Raw genomic sequence first — 23,169 nt, forward strand, 5'->3', positions numbered from 1 at the left:
TAATGTGCAACACCTCACCGGCTAAAACGGAACTCTATTACACATCTATTGAATGGACTCCATGATCCCATAAACCCACACTGAACCTAAGAACGGGGAGACTTTTTACAGCTGCCACACGGCACTTAAAGATTGCTTTTGTGATAGTTAATAAACATTCTTTGCCTAAATAATGGTTTGAAGATAAGAACCTTTTTTTTCTTGTCTACGATTTGCATTGTTAATATGCAAGTTTGTAAAAATATGACTTTTTCCCTTTGCCGATCTTGATTGCGAGATCAAGATATATTTAAAATAAATGAATTCGGAAACTAGTTTTGTTATACAAGCTGCCTTTTGGTTCAGATCGTTGAAATATCCCAAAACCTAACAGATACAAATGTAAAAGTAGGAATTATATTGAAATCAAATGTAAATGTAGTCCTCCTTTAAATACTTATATTTTAACGTTGTTTTTTTTACAATATTTTATTTAAAAAAGCGTTACAAAACATACATTTCCTTTAGGGATCTAACTTAATGTAAAGAACCTTTTTTATTCCTTAGATTAATCTCTAAGAGAGTAAACGAAAACTGAAAACTGCCATGTTGTTTTGATGACATTGACCACCTTTAAAGGCTATAATAATGTAAGTTAGAAAAAACTAAAACTCACAATGAAAGAAAAAATAGACCCAAAAGAAAATAAATAAAAATGGATAACGTATATACATTTTGTATGTATATTTGAATACAAAGCACCTTTAAACGTGTTTATCATGATAACGGAGCAGTATAAACATGGTATGATATAATGCTTGGAAAATTTTGAAGAAATGAAATCATTATCATTTATGACACCATATTTATCATTACTAACGAAATGCACTCTATAATAATGACATTCTTTTCATTTTTTGTACTAGAATATAATTAACCTCGTATATTGCAGTCGTTTTCGGAGAACATCCCGAAATATTGGAAGACACGGCTGTTTGTCTCTTGTATGGAGGTAGATCGTTGTCATCCTCGCTATGTTCCTAAAGATGCAAATGGAACATTAAGAAACTGAAAATGGTTATTGTGGCAAGAACCACTCTCAAACATCATAAATGAATGCAAGAAAGAAGATATAGTTCATTTCAGCAAATCATATTTAAAGTATTGCAATATAAGTTTTTTTCCAAAATGGATTATATTAAACTAAAAACAAGAGCTCCGCCAAGCGGAGCATTATACGCTCGAAGGGTTACATCAGACGATGGGAGCAAAATTTAAAGAACTTGGAGTGTAAAGCCCAAAGGACAGGAACAACAAAGGGAAGAAATTCCAAAACAATTCGAAGTCCACAAAAAATCCTTACCAGGTAAAGGTATGTCAAAATACACCTAAAATTTGGAGGTACCATCCATGTTGTAACACAGAAAAGTGGTATCGGATTTTCCCTACTGCCAATAATAATCAAGTTTCAAAATAAGCTATTTATAGTAAAATAAAAGGGAAGTAATTCAAAATTTTTGATTGTAAGTGAACAAAAGAGGGATCTGCCAAATAAAAACAAGAGCACTGCAATGCAGAGCAATAAACACATAGCAAAGTCATATATGACCTTTGACCCCTAAGTGTGACCTTGACCTTGAAGCGAGTCATTCGGAACGCGCGCTCTGCACGTCGTCTCGGTGTGGTGAACATTTGTGTCAAGTTTCTTTGAAATCCTTCAAGCAGTTCAAGAGTTACAGAGCGGAGACGAAACAAACTGATATGACCTTTAATTCCTAAGTGTGACCTTGACCTTGAAGCGATACATCCAAAACATGCGCTCTGCACGTCGTCTCGGTGTGGTGAACATTTGTGTCAAGTTTCTTTGAAATCCTTCAAGGGGTTCAAGAGTTACAGAGCGGACATGAAATTGCAAACGGACGGACGGACGGACTGACACCAGCGTCATAACATAATACGTCCCTTCGGGCGTATAATAACTGCAACGTGCAAAGGTTCTAAAGTTGGTCTTCTTGCTGAAACTTCATTGGTGGAATAAGACCACAGGTACCTCTCCTAACTTTATTTCAGTCAGACGCCTCGGCAAAGTCACCAATCTTCTAGCTGTAGATGAAACAATTTCAACCTCGTGTGTTTTCATAGCCCCATACGCAGATACCTTTAAAGTAAGCTACACACAGCAATTGTAATACAAAATCCAGTAAATCACTAGAAAATATAATAAAAGTATGATCTTACGTCTGGTTGAAGAGATACGTTGCAAGGCTGTTTCTGACAAGGAGGTGGTAAAGGAGCAGGCTGATCTATTTGTTGCTCGCATGAAGGTAGTCGTATGTGGGCATAAGGTTGCTACAGATGAATGATATCATATATTGAAACGATGTTACATCAATAAGAGGGTAATTTAAAAACATAACAACTACAGTATATTGAATATTGTTCCCAACATGAAAGTAGTGATATACGTGCGTAAGGTTGCTACAGATGAATGCTTTTATATATTGCACAAAGAATGAAAAGGGAAATTTTTGTCTGATTATTAGGCATATTTGTGTGGAATTAAAATGAATGAATTTCACGTCGGTCTGTTAAGATCTGTATTGGTTTAGTGCGAGTGTTTCCAACTTGCAAGTTGAAATACACATTGTAAAAAATGACATTGAATTTTATTTTAAAAATCAAACAAGTTTAGTTCAGTTTTTTATACAAATTTTGCTAGACACAGACCATTGATATATGCAAACGGAACTGTTTTCTTTTAAATCTGGTCAATTTGCAGTCTAATCAGAGATATAGTATGAACTATCCGAATGTGTACATAGACATAACAGACCAAACACCACATCCCAAAAATAGATAAAAGAGGTGAAATTTAAGTAAAATACAAGGAATTGTTATTAAATATAACATATATCACAAAAGTAGTACAAATCAAAGCTACAAAATGATATAGCTGACTAAAATAAAAATGCACTGCTTGAAATTCCAAAATGCCACACTATGATTATACCATTACATACATGTACTGGTACATGTAAATTGTCATGACTATGTACAAATAAAACACTGATTAACCTTCTATATCTCAATTAATTAGTTCTCTTTAACCCTAACTTCGGAGCAGAAGAAATAGTTTGGTACGTCTGGGAGTAAATATGTCAATATTAACTCGAATGTTCGTGTAAGTGGGAAAATGACCAAGTTACTGAAATTATGTTGAACAATATATTGATATTTCTTCAAGCTGAAATCTTAAAATAAAATGATGCATACGTGAAACAATTATTGAAAATAAATATGAAGCGGCAAGGGCACTCATAGATCAAATGCAGTTGTAGTGGTGGTCGAGTGAAGAGTTAGTCAAATAGAAGAAAATGTAACGCTAACTCGTAAAAATATTCTCACAAAACCTAATAGCACCAGCTTATCATTAAAAGAACAAGAGCTGTCACTATTGGTGACAAATGGCCCCGAAGCATGCCCAAGAATGATACAGCTGTATGCAGAGTTGTGGACCGTACAAGCAACAGACCCTGTTAACCTTTAACCTCTAAGTGTGACCTTGACCTTAGAGCTATGGGTATGGATCTTGCGCTTTTCCTTCCGTCATTCCGTCCGTCCATCCGTCCGCAATTTCGTGTCCGGTCCATAACTCTGTCATCCATGAAAGGATTTTAATATTTCTTGGCATAAATGTTCCCCATGATGAGACGACGTGTCATGCGCAAACCCCGGACCCTTAGCTTAAAGGTCAAGGTCACAATTGGAGGTCAAAAGTCAACAGGGCTTTTTTCCTGTCCGGTTCATAACTCTGCCATCCATGAAGGGATTTTAATATTATTTGGCACAAATGTACCTCATAATAAGACAATGTGTCATGCATGACTTTCAGACCCCTAGCTCAAAGCTCAAGGTCACACTTGGCCATCAGATGTTAACATGGCATGAACAGGGTCTGTTTGGTGTCCGAACCATAACTCTACCATACATGAAGGTATTTTAATATTACTTGGCACAAATATTCTCCATGATGAGACGACTTGTCATGCGCAAAACCCGGACTCTTAGCTCAAAGGTCAAGGTCACAACTGGAGGTCATAGGTCAATAGGGATTATTTCCTGTCCGGTCCAGAACACTGTCATCAATCAAGGGATATTAATATTACTTGGCACAAATGTTCCCCATGATGAGTCGACGTGTCATGCGCAATACCCAGAACCCTAGCTTAAAAGTCAAGGTCATACTTGGAGATCAAAGGTCAATGGGACATTTTTCCTGTCCGGTGTATAACTTTGTCATGCAAAACAGGATTTGAATATTACTTGGCACAAATGTTCACCACTATGAGATGGAGTGTCATGCGCAAGAACCTGGTCCCTAGGTCGAAGGTCAAGGTCACACATAGAGGCCAAAGGTCAGATACAAGAATGACTTTGTCTGGAATATTTCTTCTTAATTCATGTAAGGATTTTGATGTAACTTGGCATAAATGTTCATTGCCATGAGATGGATCGTTGTGCGCAAGAACCACGTCCCTTGATCTAAGGTCAAGGTCACACTTAAGGGTCAAATGCCAAATTCAAGAATGACTTTGTCCGGAGCTTTCTTCTTCATGCATGGAGGGATTTTGATGTAACTTGGCACAATTGTACACCATCATGAGACAGAGTGTCATGCGCAGGTCCCTTCTTTAGAATTACTTCCCTTTGTTGTTACTGTAAATAGCTTATAGTGTAACGTTTTCATTACTAGTCATAGGGAAAAATCGAGATCACTTTTCTGTAGTACAAAATGCATGTTACATCCAATGTTGAGGTGTATTTTGACCTATCTCTACCTCAGGTAAGGATTTTTGTGTGGACTTAGAATTTTTTTTTTATTGTTTTTAAATATTAACTACCCTTAGTTGTTATTATAAATAACTTATATTGTAACTTTTTTTATAATTCACCGTAGGGAAAAACCAAGACCACTTTTCTGTGGTACAACATAGATGTGACTTTCAAATTTTAGGTGTATTTTAAGGTATCTCTGCCTAGTAAGTTTTTTTGTGGATTCAGAAAAACAAAAGAATTACATTAATTACTACACAACCACAGAATTAAAATTCCATTTGCAAAACAGGTGTTAGTGTAAAGAAATTTGCTATGACGGGTGTATATTGTGACATTCTGGCACTCTTGATTTTTTTTTTTACTATAAATAACTTATATGATACCTTTTTGATAATCGGCCAAAAATGTTATATGAAAACAACTGTAGGTTTTTATACATACAAATTTTAATCCAAGTGTTTTTATAACATATTGTATATATAGTACACTATTGTTTATACATTATTGACAGATATCAGTTCATTATGTTATACTGCAGTAGAGAAAATTAGTTGCCTTCCAGTAGTGGACTTTGTATTGCATGACAATACTTCATTCACTTGTTTCTTCCTAAAACGTGCCAGTAAAACATCTAACAGACTGTTGTATGATGAAGAAATTAATGAGTAAATTACAACATTGCCCATTTTGCGATTATAGAGCAAAAATCAGATATTTTCGGCCGCAGCAAAAACCCTTATTACGGCCTGAAACGTGTCTAAATCTTTCCCTGTCGTGTTTATATTTTCTTTGTCTACAAAACAATAGGAAGTACAAATTTGTAAACCTTTTTATGCATAAGGCCACACCAAATTGATTACTTGGTCAACGGATTTCCCGCTTCATTTTTTTCCAAAATCAAAAACAAATATTTTTTTTGAAAATCAGCTTCCGCTCGCTTCAGTTTTTGCAGACCGATTTCAAAATTTCAGAGCGGGCGTTTTTTCACTGTTTAGGGGCCTTATTATCACTGTGAAGCGACAGTAATTCCTAAAATTTAATACTTTTTATCATAATTGTCCATTAAAACACCAGAAGAACATGTTTGAGGCTCTGTGTTGCCCCTGTTTGCAAAACTGACAGCCGAAATGACAGTTAGATTGTGTAAATAAATCCTTGAAAGATCATTAGAAAGAGTTTCCACAAAACTTTTTTTTTCTCAAGATGAACATCAATTTCTCATCAATTAAAACAGTGTCATTTAATAATTGCTGGTGATTAAAACGACGTTTTGCTGCAATCCTTAAAATTATACACATATATCAGCAGTAATTGGTAGTACTTAATTAAATGATGAACAGGCGGTATAATTCAGTTTGGACTTCACATACAGTGTTACATCATAAATAATGTATTGTTGAAATAACTCTGATTTTAAGGCCTGGAACATTGCTTCTATCAGCTATGTAAAATAAACACGATTTTCTTGCGGAGAAGGGGCACACACATGGAACTTTATTAGGGAAAAGGAATCCTAAAGAGCTTACAAACTCGGAAACCAGGAAAACAGGCATTAAAGGCTTACTTTTTTATTTTTCAAGTACTAGAGTTAAAATACAAGAATATTATATAACTGTTTATACATCCTTTTTCAGATTTGTTTAATGGGTACCATCAGATCTATTTATCAAAAAGAAACTGAAGATGATAATGCATTTATTGTTAAGAATTGCATCATCAAAAGTAAGTCTTTCCTTATTTGCCAAAGTTAAATGTGAAATCAAAGAACAACAGAAAGTGCAAAATTTGTCATTGAATTTACAAGTGAATTTGGCCAACAGTGGATGATGCATTTCCTGGTATCTTGTGAAATTGCATTGAAAGTTGACAGACACTATGATATATAGGTCATGAGTATACCTAATGTACTGGTGAGGTGATTGCAGTATTTTCCATATATATAATGATTTCTGTTATACACTGTATGAAAGTAACAGCTTTCTTATTCTTATGTAGTGACATAGAATCTAAGGCAAAACCTTTTATGTGGCCAGGGTACCGGCTTGCCTAGGATAAAACTTAGCAAACACATTAGTTCTATACATTAAAAATACAGTCAAATTACAAGATTTTCTTGTATCCGCCTGTTGTCCCTCCAGTTTGTTTAAATGTCTAAATGTTTGTAATGTATTTTGGGAACAGTTTGTAATTAAACCTTCAACATTTAAAGATCTTTGGTTGTTTTATGTATTTTCAAGCCATTTTGATATGTTTTTGCCGTTCTTGTTGACTTTTGTGACAGGTTTTTTTTATTTTTTTCTTCAAATCGCTCTTCGCCCGCTCCAAAAGTAGGTGAAATCCAAAAACAAATATTTTTATTTTTATTTCGCTCGCTCGCTCCTAATTTTTTTGGAAAAATTCCGATGACCAAGAAATTAATTTGGTGTGGCCTAAATGCTATATTGGATTTTGGAAAAAAATCAGATTTTCCGTAGCTTTTCCGAGTATCCAAGCCGACAATAAAAACTTCGGGTGACTTCGGGAAAATCTAGGCTCTTTGGTCATCCTTGGATCAAGAAATTTTATTATTTAGTACAAAGAGAAATACCTCTTCCGGTTGTTCTGTTATAATCCCATTGGTTAAAGACAAACGTGGGTGTTCCGTGAATACTGGTGTCAAATAATGGTCGTTCGAATGTGAAGCCTGACAAAACATTTGTATATTAGTGTTTTGGACAAAGCGCAGTACGTGGTCTGACGAAATAATCTTCGGTCTTATATTTCATTCTCCTAGCTGCAAAAATAGCAATGAAATAGACGTATCATATACCAATTTAATGCTTACAAATTCAAAAACCAATAATACGGTCGAGGCCTGGAATCTCGAATTCCCAGTAATCGAGCGTTATAGTTCGAGATGATCGACTTAAAATTATATTTTGCGTACGGGACCTAAACTATCCTCGAGATAGCCGCAAGCGATTTAAAGATATCGGACTTCAGTTGTATTTGGGTTTCAAACAAGTTTCAGAGAAAGTACAGTTGAATAGTGTATAAATAAAAAAAATCGAAAGAGTAACATTCAATTTGATTTCGAAGGTCCCCCACGCCCTTACTTTAGGGGACACCAGGGCTATAAAACAAATCTAAGCTGACTTTTGCGACTAACGAAACACTATAGGAAAAATGGTTTATCACTGACATAATATCACATACAAACAGCAATTTCATTGTTAAAACAGTAATAGTTTTGTAGGAAATGAACAAATATGCACATAAAATCTCAATGTTCTTATTTAAGTAATCTGATTAAACAATACAGGGATTTATACAATGTTACTTTAAACTGAATGACACTACATAACTATAAAATGGAGGTGGAATATTACTGCTTTGAACATGGAAATGTCCAAGGTGCGGTCATGATTGGGCTAATTACACTTGATAAGTATGATTTCCCTAGTTATTCTGGCTCCCATTGGTTCTAAACATGTTGAACTCGATTATAAACATTTTTATCATTTTTTCCGACTTTTATTGAATAAAAAATATTTTTTATTAACATCAGCATTGACTTGAAACGCTATAAAATGAAAATATCAAAAACCAAGAATTTATATTGATCTGAGTCATCGAAATTCTTCCGGACAGGCTGCGGCACTAGGGCTCCTCGCTTGACACCACCACGATAGCGTTTAAAATTATGTTGGCGTGTTACACCGTAAAACATTAGTACAATCTTATATATCAAACAGCAAGAGATTTCTCCAGTGGTTCAACATATCCAATTCTCCGGTAATGAGGTATTGCTTTTAGCCCTCCTTATTTTCTTCCTTTCTATCTCCGCATCCCCCCCCCCCCCCCCCCACACCCCCCACCACCCCTTCAGTCACTATTATACAGATTTGTATTGTATAGAATGTCTATCGTTAGAGTTTTGGTCATTTTCATTTTTATATTCTTTTCGATCATAGATATTCCATAATTCGTAAAATCTTAAAGCTCAGGGCAGTACAAACGAAATAAAACAATTCTACCAGAAATAGGAGAAGAACTCTATAAGACATTGTGTTTCCTTCTAATCCTAACCATACAGACGTAATACAATAGGGTTATTATAATAGTAGCTTGATCTGGGATGCAGTATTCGGCTCGAGTGGATTTTGCCAGATCGAATCTCACGAGGCGCGCAAGCGCCGAGTGTGATCCGACCTGGCAAAATCCACGAGAGCTGAATACAAAGTCCCAGATCTAGCTACTGTTATAATGACCCTTTTATTATATACCTTTACTATTTTGATTCTTGTTTTGTTCTTGAACGAAATCCTCAATGTTTATCGATATTAAATGGAACTTACTGAAGTTTTTATGTGCGCTATTTATAGAAATGTGTCGGGTCATGCATATTAAAGAAAATAGTCCGGCAGCATACAATACGGAAGGTACAATACGGAATTTAAAAGGTACAATACGGAATTTTTGTCTGTCTGTTCATATTTAATTGTGAAATACAAGCCGATTTTTTACAGAGTTTATATAGGTATATAATAAATGTTTATATAACTATATGTACATTTATCTGGAATAAATATGTTTAAACTAAAACATTTTTCATTTTATCATTGAACGAACTGGTCAATTTGTTTATCTTCTAACAGTGTAACGCCTTAAATGGATATCCGGTGACAAAAGCCGAATCTCTATATATCCGAATAGAACTTACCTAGATATGAGCTTCATGAGAGGTAATCACCACCTTTATACCCTTATTTTTATGCACATTTCATAAATATGTGCATTACGAAAATATCATTGAACTATTCTCAAATTTTCCAAATACATAGATCGGGCGTTTTCAAAGTCCTCGAGTTTAAAGTCAATGACTTGAAATGTTTTGAAGTTATGGTCCGGACCCTGCGATGCGTAAATCTGCGCTGTCCCTATTGAGCCGAGCGGGCAGGCAGATTATCTTGACATATTTATCATTTAACCCTTATGATGTTGGTCACGATTTATTGTGCCTTTCCGACCAGTGTAGATCATGATCAGCAGTATATTTTTGTAAGCACCCCTTTTAAAAAGTAATAGCACTGTCAAAATTGAAAGATGGACAAGAAATTTAATAGGGTTAAAGGACAAAGTTTGTGGCACAAATACTCGCCCATCCCACAGTTAGAATTTTGTGAAGTAAAGTACAGTAAAGTATTTAAAACGAATTTCATTGAATCTTAATCTTAAAAAGCTTGTACACATGATCACCATAAAGTGCAGATGTGCGTAACATGATTATACTCCCGAAAACGAAGGAATGTATTGGAGTCAATGCAGTCATGTGGCCAAACAGTAAGAAATTTGGATGAACGTTTTTCTAGTAGGCAAGATTGTCAGGAACAATTGTACTTATTGTCGCCTCTTTTTGCGGTTCGGTGTATGTGCGTGCGTGCGTCCGTCCGATTTTGTCCGGACCATAACTTTAACATGCATAGACCAATCTTGTTTATATTTGGCATGAATGTTAACCTTAATGAGAAGGCGTGTCGTGCGCAAACCCCATGTTCCTATCTCAAAGGTCAAGGTCACAGTTGGAGGTCAAATTGAAGTTTGTCCGGAGCATTTCTTCTTAATGCATTGTGGGATTTTGATGTAACTTGGCATGAATGTTCACCACTATAAGACGGAGTGTCAAGCGCAAGAACCAGGTCCCTAGGTTTAAGGTCAAGGTAACACTTGTCCGGAGCATTTCTTTTTCATGCATAGAGTGACTTTTGATGTAACTTGGCACAATTGTTCACCATCATGAGTCGGAGTGTCATCCGCAAGAACCTAGAATTACTTACCTTTGGTTTTACTATAAATAGCTTATATTTTAACATTTTTACTGGTCATCAGGAAAATTAAAGACCACTTTTCTATAGTACAACATGCATGTTACATCCAATTTTGAGGTGTATTATGACCTATCTCTACTGGTAAGGATTTTTGTGTGGACTTAGAGTGTCGTGTGTCGTGTCTTTATGACAGCTGGCGGGCTCAACATGTTGCCCGTGGGCAGCTTGTTTTTTTTTTGAACTCTTCATAAATTTTCTGCGTAATGAAATGGTCATTCTGAGCAAGATTCCATTTTTGTCAAATTTTTGTAAAGCTTTTTGTATTATTTGGAAAAGTTTCAAATAGTCCTCCGCGTTGTCACTACAGGCAGACGGCATTTTAGGGCGTTTTTTCAACGTTTAGAAACATGACGGACGTGTTTTCACTCTGTCGCACTGCATTTTTCGTTATATCGTCTTGGCTGGAGCGACAGATCGACACAGCGAAACACCGTCAAAATGTCTAGTCTGCTGACAATTCAAACTATGTTTACGATTATTATAAGCCGACTCACCTTTGCCCTGGTCTCTGCTCTTTCTATGCTTCCGTCACCTGCAAAAGAAACAATTTTCAATGAAAAACATGATGAAAAACGACTCACCCAAATACAAACGTAATCGCTCGTGACTCTCATCCAAAATGTAGGATATGTGAAACCTTTCAGTTTATCGCAGATCATAATTATCATGAAAACAGATATGTTGTTTAGCCTGTTCTTTAAAACCAAATAAATAAATGTATACAGGATTTAGCAAAGGCGTTCAAAATGAGAAAACGCAAATGGGGAAAGACCATTCAAAGGAAACGTTGTTGTGTATTCAATTGTTGTTGGGTAATGTTAGTTCAATATAAAATACAAGTTATAAATTAACATAATAAACATAATACCAAACATAAATTTTACTTTTGTTTGACAAGTACGTAACGCTCAATGAAGCAATATGAAATAAAACAGCTGTAGATATTGAGTAATATAATGTGTAACACCCCTCATATCACCAAGGATAAGAAGTAAGTAGTTAGCTGAATTCTATTATTATAGTAAAACTTATGTTAGGATTAGAAAATAAAATTACACTCATTTCACGTTTACAGCCGCGAAACGACACTTAAGGACAGTATTTAATTCTGTGAAAAGATCTTTTGAAAGCATGGAACGCAAGATGATAACATAAAAACATTAAAACTATAATTATGGTGGCATATTTCTGCCACGAGATAGATAGGTAGCTATAGCGATACTTAATGATACTTAAAAAATTATCTTGATAAACCGAAGTTTTCTGAAAAACTTATCTCAGTAGCCGAACGTTTCCTGGAAATATTAATTTGAAAATTTACAGTATTGATGGATACGTTTTGCGTAAGTGCCCACAGCTGCCAGTTACTACATAAATAGCTGTCTCGATACTTCTAGAAATTATTCTGATTTTTCAAACTTTTCTGAAAATTTTATCCCAATAACCAAACATTTTAGGAAATAAAAAGCATATCTAGAAAAATAATAACTTGCGATGATGTTTACAGAAAAAAACTTTGCTGGAAAATTCGGAATATCATCGTAATAGCTATCAATTATCCCATGGCAGGTTCAAGCATTAACGCAAATTTGTGTGCTATTTTTTTTTCAGGAAATACATAAAATATCTATTGCTGAGATGTTTTCAGAAAAATGCACACATTTACTTGCTTAAAAGTTTACAATACCATCATATATATACCTAGCTGTCTCGTGGCAGAAATATTCAGTTTATAGATGCTGTAAAATGATCATGCATTTCGAGAGGTTCACATGGAAGGCTCGTTAAATTTGTTTACCATTATGCTAATTATTATTATTTTCGTTATTATCATTCCATACGTTTAGTTACAACGATTTTTATTCAACTTGATTCATGTGCAATAATGACCTTTTTTTCTGATTAAAGCTTCCCGAAGCTTAACTTTCATTGTTTCGCTTCCTCGTAGGACAGTATGGTAAAGTTAACGTGATCACAGTCCAAGAATATACATATCAAAGATAAACCCATCACTTTTGATGGAAAATAAAGAACAGTTCATATACCATATACATAATAGTAATAATGAGTTGAGTCATCTTCCTCCGAAGCCAATCCAGACAATTCAGCAGCATATTCCGGATTTGCCTGCGCTCTAGGTGGTGTAGAACCAGAAGCATCCTCTGGTATCATAACATGTCTTGTGCGTAAAGGGATGGTCTGCAGAGAAACAATATAGACTGACTTTCTTCATTTATATGTCATTTAACTACATGCTGATAAAGCAAATTATTCCACTATTGAAACTATAACCCACCGCTTAATGGAACGCCAAACGCCAATGGATAGCTTAAAGGAACGGGTTCTGTTTTCGATTAAAATGGAATGCATGGCATCAAATAAAATTGTTAAATTATATAACAAGCAACATTCAGTTGCAAATATATGGTTTTGGGAAAGACCCATTATTGTTTATGTTACTTGGGATAATGCAGAACTAGTAAAACATCAATAAATCTCTACAACAAAACATCAACTTTATACCTCATTTGCATAGAAAAGAAAGGGGTCTAAATAATGCTGCAACACTTATAATTAGTCAAAATTTCATTGTAAAATATTAATACAGCCAGTATTTTTATAAATTCTAGCCTGACTATTTGTTTGTGTGTGTGGGGGGCGGGGGGGGGGAGGGGGGGGGGAGAGAAACATTTTCAAGAATGACTCAACAGTTTATCAAGCAAAACTACATTTTAAGATTAAATTTTGTTGACGTTCTTTGAAAACCTTGTATGCCACTTTTTTAGTCAAAACATTCATTCCAGCATTTCAACAGCGTTAATTTCTGAAAGTATTTGATTGGTAAGTGGCTTAATAACTGGATGAGAAAATCAAAAGTTTTAATGTGTTAGTAATGGTATTTCGGTCTTAAAAATATATATGAATTTGTTTGGCAGATTCAGTTATTATTCCTGTGCTGCGACGTATTCCAATAAATTTTGAATTGAACTTTTCGGTAACGTCCAATGTATTCCAAACAAATCCAAACTTACACGGAAGAAAGTAGCAATGTTTTTGTTGTTCTGATGTTGTGTGTTTGGATGTTGTTGTTGGATATTGTTGTTTACAGACGTAAAAACTGCACTATGAAAATCATAAGAAAAGTCAGTGTACTAAACCACTAAAATCAAAATTTCTGTTTATTCTTATACAACATAAAATCATGTATGTACTTATTTGTGTAACTTTAACAATTCCTTACTTACAGAAATTCGTAAATAACAAAGCAGAAATGACCAGAAAATATTAGTGAATGTGCTACTCAACATTTTCTAATCTAATGATGACTAGCGTTGTACAGTTCTTTACGTACGTATTTTCTGTCTTGTGTGAAAAGGTGTTAGTGCTGCAAGCGTTGGCAAGTTGTTATCGAGGAGGTTTATCTATTAGATCAACTCTGTGCCATAAAAAATGAGCCGAACTAACCTCAGTGAAATCTCTTTTCGTGACTACAGTTTTCTGGCGGAAACTGTGATGGAAATACTTAGACGCTAGAGACTATGTTGATTCTATGATTGGCAAGTCAGGGTTGTGAATGATTTATCCTTAGTAGTACCAGGAAACGGCACCGTAGTCATGGTAACCTTGAAAGGGACGATTCCTCTGCTTCCAAGGAAAGTAAAGTGATTCTGGCGAAATTACTGCTTCAGATAGTTTGATCGGGCAGTTTAAACGTTCACTATATGGGATAACATCAGATGTAAAGAACAAAAGTGAGCATAGTCATAATGCTGGATTAGAGCATGTATCTTCAAAGAAAACAGTGAACGTAAATGCACACTTAGAGTCTGAAATGGAATGAATATCAATAATAACTGTAAAACTCTCAGAAGATGCGAGTGCATTAAGTTGTAACATAAACAACCGTATTAACACGCTTGTAAAAACTCTCGGGAATCAGATATTTCATACAATTACATAATAAGCGGTTTGATATGGAGGTAAGTCGTGTTAACATACATAGAATCATTCAAAGATGATCTACAAAATGACAGGAGTGAACTGGAGTACAAGGTACAGCAACACTGCAGATCCCTCTTAGAAATTCTAATTTAAAACATCACAGTGTTGTGATAACAGGTCCTGCACACTATGAAGTGGATAATTTAAACTGTAAAGTAAAATCATTCCTTAAGGATGGGTTTGGATAAACTGAGGTAGGTGTTGTGAATTCAGAACGGAAATCTTCGGATCGCACATTCTTATATGTACCCTTCAGTCAGTGGAAGACAAAAGGAAAGTTTTATCATTTAAACATAGGCTGAAACATTTCAAGCAGTACAATAATATCTTTCTGTTCAAAGTTCAGTCCAAACTTAAAAATGATTGTTAATAAACTGAGGGACAGGCTGTGACATGGGTTTTCAAGGAAATCGTATATTGTACTTTTATACTACACTTTTAAATTTATCACAATCTCAGCACATATTGTGTGTGTCTCTTCAAGTTTGGATGAACTAAAGAATCTTATCTTTTCTATCTTTACGAAAACAGTCTTACGAAAATTGACGATTGCATAGAGTCCGTATTAGTAGCATTATCAGCAAATTGTTGATCCAGTCTCTGGCGTCTCTGCAACAAAGGAAAAGCTGAGATTAACATTTTACTATTTTCTTTGATGGCCTAGTCCGTGGCGAACTATCCATAAACTGTGATTTTTGGCTATGGTTTATGAAGTTGTTTGTTTTGAAATTTTAAACATCCAGTTTTTCAAAATCCATTTGTAATATTTTTTGTTATTGTTATTTTGGCAGCTATCTGTATTGCAAAATGGCCGCACAGAATAATGTTATTTCCATATTTATTACCATTTGAATTTTTGGTTCTGTAAAACAAGTGCAAATGGAAACCGTATATTGTATATTTAAAACGAAGTTATATTTTTTCTGAAGGGAATACATCCTCTGCAAGTTTACAAATGTAATATAATTTGCTATTTGTTTCAAAACAAGTCTTGGCATGAACAGAATACATTCTTTTCAACACTGTAGTCACGGTGTCTACTCTGTATCTTGTGGCTTCCCAGACCATCCATAGCTGGAAATGTGCGGACTGATATCTTTCTAAGCATACTTGACATATAATTCATATATTATTAAATATGTTTGTTGTGCAGTCTGCCACATGAAGTACAAAATTCAATTAAGTAAATCATGAGTATTTATGTGCTTGTATAAAGAATGTCGTTTATTGAAAGCAATAAGTCTTTTAGATTTAACCTAATATAACTGCATCTGCAACGAATTGGCAGTGTATCTATGTTAATGTTTTTATTCCATTGCTTTATGTATAATTGTCTTATATTTGTTTCAAATAATTTGTTTTCCACTAGTAGAGGTATGTGAAGATAATTTCATTTTGGGGCTTATTATTATATCAAGGGTTGAAAATTACACTGTCACAGTGGTAACTGATAAGAACAAAAAATATATACAAAATAAATGGAAAATAATAGCGGAAATGTTTAAAAGGCAAACAATGACACGGACAAGAATGTATGAAAATTGACAGTTTTTGTAAAATTGAAATACATGACCAGCAAACCTAATTCTATCGTCTTTTGTTAAGTATTTGTTTATGGCATACATTCTATCGAGAAACAGCGAAACATTTCTTTTCGTCTTGGTTTTGGCGCAAACATGAAATTTTGTTGATGGCTCGCGCTCCAGAACGAAGAGCAATGTTTCGTTATGTCGAGTTGTTAATTTGTTTTGGCGTTGGCGTGTGCTTTAAAATGACACAAAAAACTTTCAAAAATAAGTTTTGGTGCGTTGGCTAGCGCTAGAAGGACACAACGAAATTTGCTTCATAAACCGTGCGCACACCAACGCGACATAACGAAATGTCCTTTATTATTCACCATAGTAAGTACTTTTTTCATACTTTCAAAACAAAGTAAAACTTCATGCCTTATGGTCCTTTATTACTATATACAAGATATTTCCTGCTTTTAGTGTAAGATTGAAATATTTATAGATGCAATATTTTCTAGAGTTGGATAGTCACGAGTGAAAAAGTAACATAAGACGTTCATAAATGAACGATATTCTTATCTTACATGTAGAACAAAAATAATTCTTTTTATTTATGTTTTTACCAAGTGTATACTTTCTGTCCGGTGAAAACTGTAAAAATACTACATCTGACACTTTATATTTCAGTATTTTTCTGAAAAACATGTAATAAATCAAGTTTCATCAAAATACCTAACATGCAGGACCAAAATTGTTTCGGCCGGAAGGACGTTCAGTCGAACGGAGGGAAAATTAACTGTTCCACCGGTCCAATCTGTTAGGGGACTACCAAGCCTTTAATTTTATTACATTTCATTAAACAGGATCTTGATAAAGAAAAAATCTTACTCATACCGATAATTCCGCATTCCATTCTAATGTGAATCGCTCAACCCGTCTCTGAAACAAACGAAAACTTCAGTTCGGCTACATTTCAAATGCAATCGTATGAAAGAATTTGAGGTAATAAAGGTAGCAGTGCATCTGCTGATAAGTCGGCGAAAATCATCACGATGTGACACCTAAACAGACACATGTATTTAAGTTCTTTAAGACAATTTATCCCTAACATTATATTCTGGTAGGGCGTATATTTTTCTCCAGAGTAACAACATTTTTTTTTAACAAAGCGGCATGTAAACTGATGTTTTTCATATTTTAATGTATGTATGTTTATATGAACATGTGTTCGCATGTGTTGCGCTTATCTATCAAAAAATATGGGATTAACCTATTTACGTTTTACTTGATGACGGACGGACAGATGCACGGACGGACGGACAAATGGACACAATCAAATGCGATACATGCTTTCTATTTAACATGACAAAAATCTGCTGTAAAAAATAGTTACCGCATGATACATGTTTTATCTCGGACTGACGGACAGAGACAGAGAGTCAGTTGGATGAACGGACGTATGAATGGACAAAATAAATTAATATCTAACTAATAATGTTGCGTATTATCTATATTCTATGTTTATGTGAAATAAGTTCTTTTTTTAAATTATTACTCAATCAAATTGTTCATATATAATCTAAAAACAAAATAAACGACGTGCCTTATGGTCCTATAGTCCTCCATTACTATATCAAGTTTAATCTTAACACTTAGTATGCCTTTTTAAGTTATTGCAGGGCCAAAAGTGCTTCGAGCAGACGGACGTACAGTCGGACGGAGGGCAAATCTATTTTGCTCCCAGTCAAAGTCCGTTAGGGGACTAACAATCTTTCGATGTCTTCATTTCAGGATCTTGAACTAATTTAAAGAAATTATCCTGCTCATACCGATGACTCCGCATTCCATTCTCTTGTAAATCGCTCAATCCGTCTCTGAAACAAACGAAAGGTTCAGTTTAAATTCTATTTTAACTTCCTTCGATGCGGCTATATTTAACATGCAAATTATTGCAAATATTAAATACAGTTCCATTGCAAATGCAATTTTGTTGAAGCATTTTGATGTAATTAATTAAGGTAGTAATGCAGTTGCTGATCACTCGGTTAAATATATTATGATATGATGCGAACAAATGTATTTTAGTTCTATGACAACGTTTTTACCCAACCATGGACTTTATTTTAGATGAAGCGGCATGTCTGTTTTCCATATTTCAATATCTGTATGTATATACCGGTATGAATGTATATATGTGCTTCGTGTGTCTATTCACTAAATTAATGTGGATCAATTTACCTACGTTTTTACTGGCGGATGGACGTGATGTGAGAATAGACAAAATCAAATGAGGTAGTGCATATTTTATTTTACACGAGAAAATCTGCTATACTTTTAAAGTTATCTCATGATAAATATTTTGTCTTAGACTGGTGGACAAAGAGACAGACAGTCAGGCGGACGATTAAACATACGACAAGATAAAGTAATATGTATTCTATAAATACTGCCTTTTATCTATGTTCCATAAAAACCAGTTCTTATACTTTTAAAAGTATCACTGGATCCGTTTTTTAGATCTTTTTTATTACAAAATAAAACATTTATTTCCTTATGGTCCTTTATTACTATATCAAGTTTCATCAAAATACCTAACATGCTATTTAAGTTATCTCAGGGCCAAATGAGTTCGGACAGACGGACATACAGTAAGGCGTAGGGCAAACTTATTGTGTCCCCGGTCCAAACCGTTAGGGAACTACCAAACCTTTGATTACTTTACTTTTCTTTAAACAGGACCTAGATCTAAGAAAAAGGAAAGATCTAACTGATACCGATAATTCCGCGTTCCATTCTCTTGTGAATCGCTCAACCCGTCTCTGAAAACAACGAAAAGTATAGTTTAAATTCTATGTTTACTTTCTTCCATGTGTCTAAATTTACCATGCAAATCGTTGCATTTATTAAATACAATGACATCGCAAATGTAAATTTATGGAAGCATGTTGAGTTTATAAAGTTAGTAGTGCATCTGCTGATTACTAGGTAAAAGATAATTCGATCTGACGCCTAAATAAACAGATGTATTTAATTTTATAAGAACATTTTCCACAACAATATATATTGGAAGGGCATATCTATGAAACATGTACTTGTAAAGGTTTTTTCCCCAGAACAACAGCACTTTTTTAACAAAATGGCATTTACGCTTTCTTTATTTCAATGCATTAATTTTCGTATGTATAATGCATGTATATGTACATTCGTTCGTATGTATGTATGTATGTATATACGGAAGTGTGTTCGCGTGTGTGTATCCATGTGTTCTCTCTAAATTAATGTGGGATTAATTTATCTAAATTATTTTTACTGGCGGACGGGTAGACAGATGCACGCTTGGACGGACAAATGGACAAAATCAAATAAGGTGATGCACATTTACTTATTTTAAATGAAAAAAGTCTTAAGTACTTTTACAATCATTGCATGACACATCTATACAAATACAAAATAAAACGACAAGCCTTATGGTCCTATGGTCCTTTTCTATTATATCAAGTTTCATCAAATTACCTAACATGCTTTTTAAGTTATCGCAAAACCAAAATTGTTTCGGACAGAAGGACGAACAGTTGGACGGAGGGCAAATCTATTGTGCCACCGGCCCAAATCGTTAAGGGGACTACAATGCCGCTAATTACTTTACATTTCATTAAGCAGGACCTAAATCTAAGGTAAAGAAAGTGTCTTATTGATACCGATAGTTTCGTATTCCATTCTCTTGTAAATTGCTCAACCAGTCTCTGAAGCAAACAGAAATATCAGTCTAATTTTTGCGTTTACTTTCTTCGATGCAGCTACATTTAACATGCAAATTGTTGCATTTATTCAAAACAATGGAATCGCTAATGCAATCATATGGATGTATTTTGAGGTAATATTAAAAGGTGGTGTTGTCTCTGCTGATCACTTGGTCAAAGGTATTACGATATGACATCTGAAGAACATATTTAGTACTTCAAGAACATTTATCTTTAATAATATATCCATATCCTGCAAGGGCATATTTGGGTTTTTCAAAAGCAACACCATTTGTTTTTCCTGTACTTAATGAAGAACAACTCTTACAATACCAATTTAGCCCACTTGACTGTTACGCAAATTATTTGGCTCGTGATCATTATTCATGGCTATATTGGTACATGTTTACAAGCCTAATCAATTTTGGTATGCATGTTAGAATAGACATCTTATTAGACATTTCGTATGCATGTTTGTGCACAGTTTTATTGGTAAATGGATATAGAAGGAAATTTTACTAATACCGATGATTCTGCATTCCATTCTCTAGCGAATCGATCATCCTGGCTCTGGAAGAAATAGAAAATTCAGTTGAGATTTCATGTTTACAACATTCACCGTGTACATTCATTAAATGAAATGACATCGAAAATGTAATGGAATCATTTTGCTCAAGGTATCATGACTGAGAAGTTATGTTAGGGTATAGTTATTTTATCCAGGATAGAAAACATCGATTTTATTCAAACTGGTGTAAACTGTCTAAATTGCCTGTTGAAACAATACATTGATTTAAGGACAAAGGATACCTTGTATTCAGTGTAAATTCAAATTTATTGAACTGTAACAATTCATAATACTTCGTGTAATTAAAACTTTTAATTGCTAAAATCTCAAGTTCATTTTGTGGCTACGGCCATTAGATTTTAACAAGTCTAACAGATGTATGTATTCTAAAAGATATATCAACTGCTCTTAACTCTCGCTTAACTAATTCGTATTGTTTCTTAAACTTTGGGCTCTTATCTACTTATTTTATCAGTTTGTACTTTTTATCATAGATTATACTTGATATCTCACTTTTTCCATTACATATATTGATACAATATTACTGACAATTCTGCCGATGTTCAAACGTTAAGAAAAGATACTTTAAAAGTCAACTTTTTCACTAAGCTGTTAATGGTTTATATTCACTATTTTCTAGGTTAAAATTTGATGTTAAGACTAAATTGACACTCTTTGATCGTATGGTTGAACCAATTTTATTATATTGTGCTGAAGTGTGGGGCGTATACGATACAAGTTGCTTAGATAGAATACATATGAAATTTTGTAAAAAGATACTCGGTGTGAAAATGCAAACCCCAAATATGGCAGTGTTTGGGGAACTTGGAAGGTATCCTCTCTCAATACTGTGCAAAGAGAGAGTTCTAAAATACTGGTTAAAGCTTGTGAAAAATCCAGATTCTGTCATGACAAATGTTTTTAGAGACCAATGTAACAATGTCAATTCTCCCCGATGTACAAACTGGCCCAAGTATGTTAAAACTCTTTTAGAACAACTAGGATATGGATACTTATGGTACCATATAGCGCCAAATATAAACTATTTTCCAATGCTACAAAAACGGTTAAGAGACCAATTTATACAGGAATGGCATGGTAGTATTACAAACATGCCAAAACTAGAGTATTATTCAAGATTTAAAACGCTGTTTATGTTTGAACCATATCTCACAAATGTTGATAATGATTACTTAAGAAAATTACTCAATTGTTTTAGAATGTCTTCGCATTGCTTAGCTATTGAAACTGGAAGGTATAGCGGTATAGCTAGGGATCAAAGGATATGTCAAAATTGTAATTTAAATGTTATAGAATCTGAGTATCATGTGTTATTGAAACATATATATTAAATATAAAAACTTACGTTCAAAATATTTGCCAAAAACATCGTGGCCAAATCTGAAAATGTTTGACAATTTGTTGCCATCTGCTAAGAAAAAAGTCCAATTGAATATATGTAAATATTTGAAGGAAATTTATTTGTTAAGGGTTTCAAATCTTGCTTACAAATTATTTATACGCATGTTTTGAAAGTACTGTATACTGTTCATTAGCCAAAGGCATGTATTTGTCAATTATGCTAATAAATGTTGTTGTTGTTGTTACTATTCCAAATTTTTATCACATATATTTCTGTTATTCACATTTGAATTAATTTGAAAACAAAATGTAAACAAGGGTAGACAAATCCTTCGAGCATATTCTATTACCGTTTGCTGAAAAAAAGTTTAACTTTCGCCATTCATTACACAATACTAATTTGATATACTTCCGTTTATCTATATCAGGATGCTTTTACAACCAGGTTCATACAGAACAGGTTAGGGTATTATGAAATTTATAATATCACTGTCATTATTTTTTTTATCAATAACTGAAATAAATCATTATAATGTAAACTGTTTGAACAAAAGTTTACGCTGCCTATTACGGCTATTGTTCTAAGCTAAAAGTACTTACGTATACTTTTTCCTGAAAGTTAAAGAAACCTTCTTCATGTGGACAAAATATACTGAACTAGTAAAGGGTACCTATAACACTTATTTGATCCATATATCATCTATTTTTAGGAATAGTGACATTTGATATAGCAATATTTTAACGGTCTACTATGTTTGGTACACCGAATGTTTCATTGTGTGTATCAGTGTTGTCATCACATTCATATAAAAAAAAGTAAAGTGTCTGTTTATTGCATTGTCACCCGTACTGACAGGGCCAGTCATTTTTGCTTATAACACACTTACATACGTTAAACAGTACTATTTTTTAATGCCAGGCACCAGGCAGGTAGGCAATCGGTAACCATTATTTAAGTAGCTGGCGGCTAACCAACCTGTCTCTCTTCTAACAATACCCGCCTCTGACAGGGCGCGAACCTTCGACCTCCCGATTGTGGGGCAGGTGCCTTATCAATTAGGCCTAAGCAGCTTGGTATTGTAATAATTTTTGATGTGTAAATAAACTTGAACTTTATTATTTGCACATTGGAATTGATCTTATGACATTCCTTTACAAAATTTAATAATATGGTAAAAATGGTGCAACTTCCGTCCTCCGAAATTTTCACAAATTTAACGCAAAAATATGGCCTCGGTGTTTTCGCTGATGGGCTCTGGTATAATATCTTGCATTTCAGGGCGATTCCGAGGACATAGATGTTA

The 23,169-nt window shown here is 34.2% G+C and overlaps 1 protein-coding gene across 2 annotated transcripts in view; it reads right to left on the reverse strand.

The window, feature by feature from the left end:
• LOC128552128 (uncharacterized) overlaps nt 1–23,169 on the reverse strand; it is a 36,243-nt gene that overhangs the window by 7,725 nt on the left and 5,349 nt on the right. The window contains exons 2-12 of one of the 2 annotated variants that reach the window (XM_053533147.1): nt 20,461–20,505; nt 19,894–19,938; nt 18,970–19,014; nt 18,025–18,069; nt 17,090–17,134; nt 15,222–15,293; nt 12,728–12,881; nt 11,177–11,214; nt 7,403–7,498; nt 2,218–2,328; nt 918–1,019 (exon numbers count right to left, since the gene is read on the reverse strand). In XM_053533147.1, the coding sequence (XP_053389122.1) occupies nt 918–1,019; nt 2,218–2,328; nt 7,403–7,498; nt 11,177–11,214; nt 12,728–12,881; nt 15,222–15,293; nt 17,090–17,134; nt 18,025–18,069; nt 18,970–19,014; nt 19,894–19,938; nt 20,461–20,505 (798 nt within the window). The remainder of the gene's footprint in view (nt 1–917; nt 1,020–2,217; nt 2,329–7,402; nt 7,499–11,176; nt 11,215–12,727; nt 12,882–15,221; nt 15,294–17,089; nt 17,135–18,024; nt 18,070–18,969; nt 19,015–19,893; nt 19,939–20,460; nt 20,506–23,169) is intronic. The other variant, XM_053533148.1, reaches the window with a different exon arrangement.

Source organism: Mercenaria mercenaria, unplaced genomic scaffold (genome assembly GCF_021730395.1).
Source record: "Mercenaria mercenaria strain notata unplaced genomic scaffold, MADL_Memer_1 contig_2067, whole genome shotgun sequence".
Taxonomy (NCBI): Eukaryota; Metazoa; Mollusca; class Bivalvia; order Venerida; family Veneridae; genus Mercenaria; species Mercenaria mercenaria.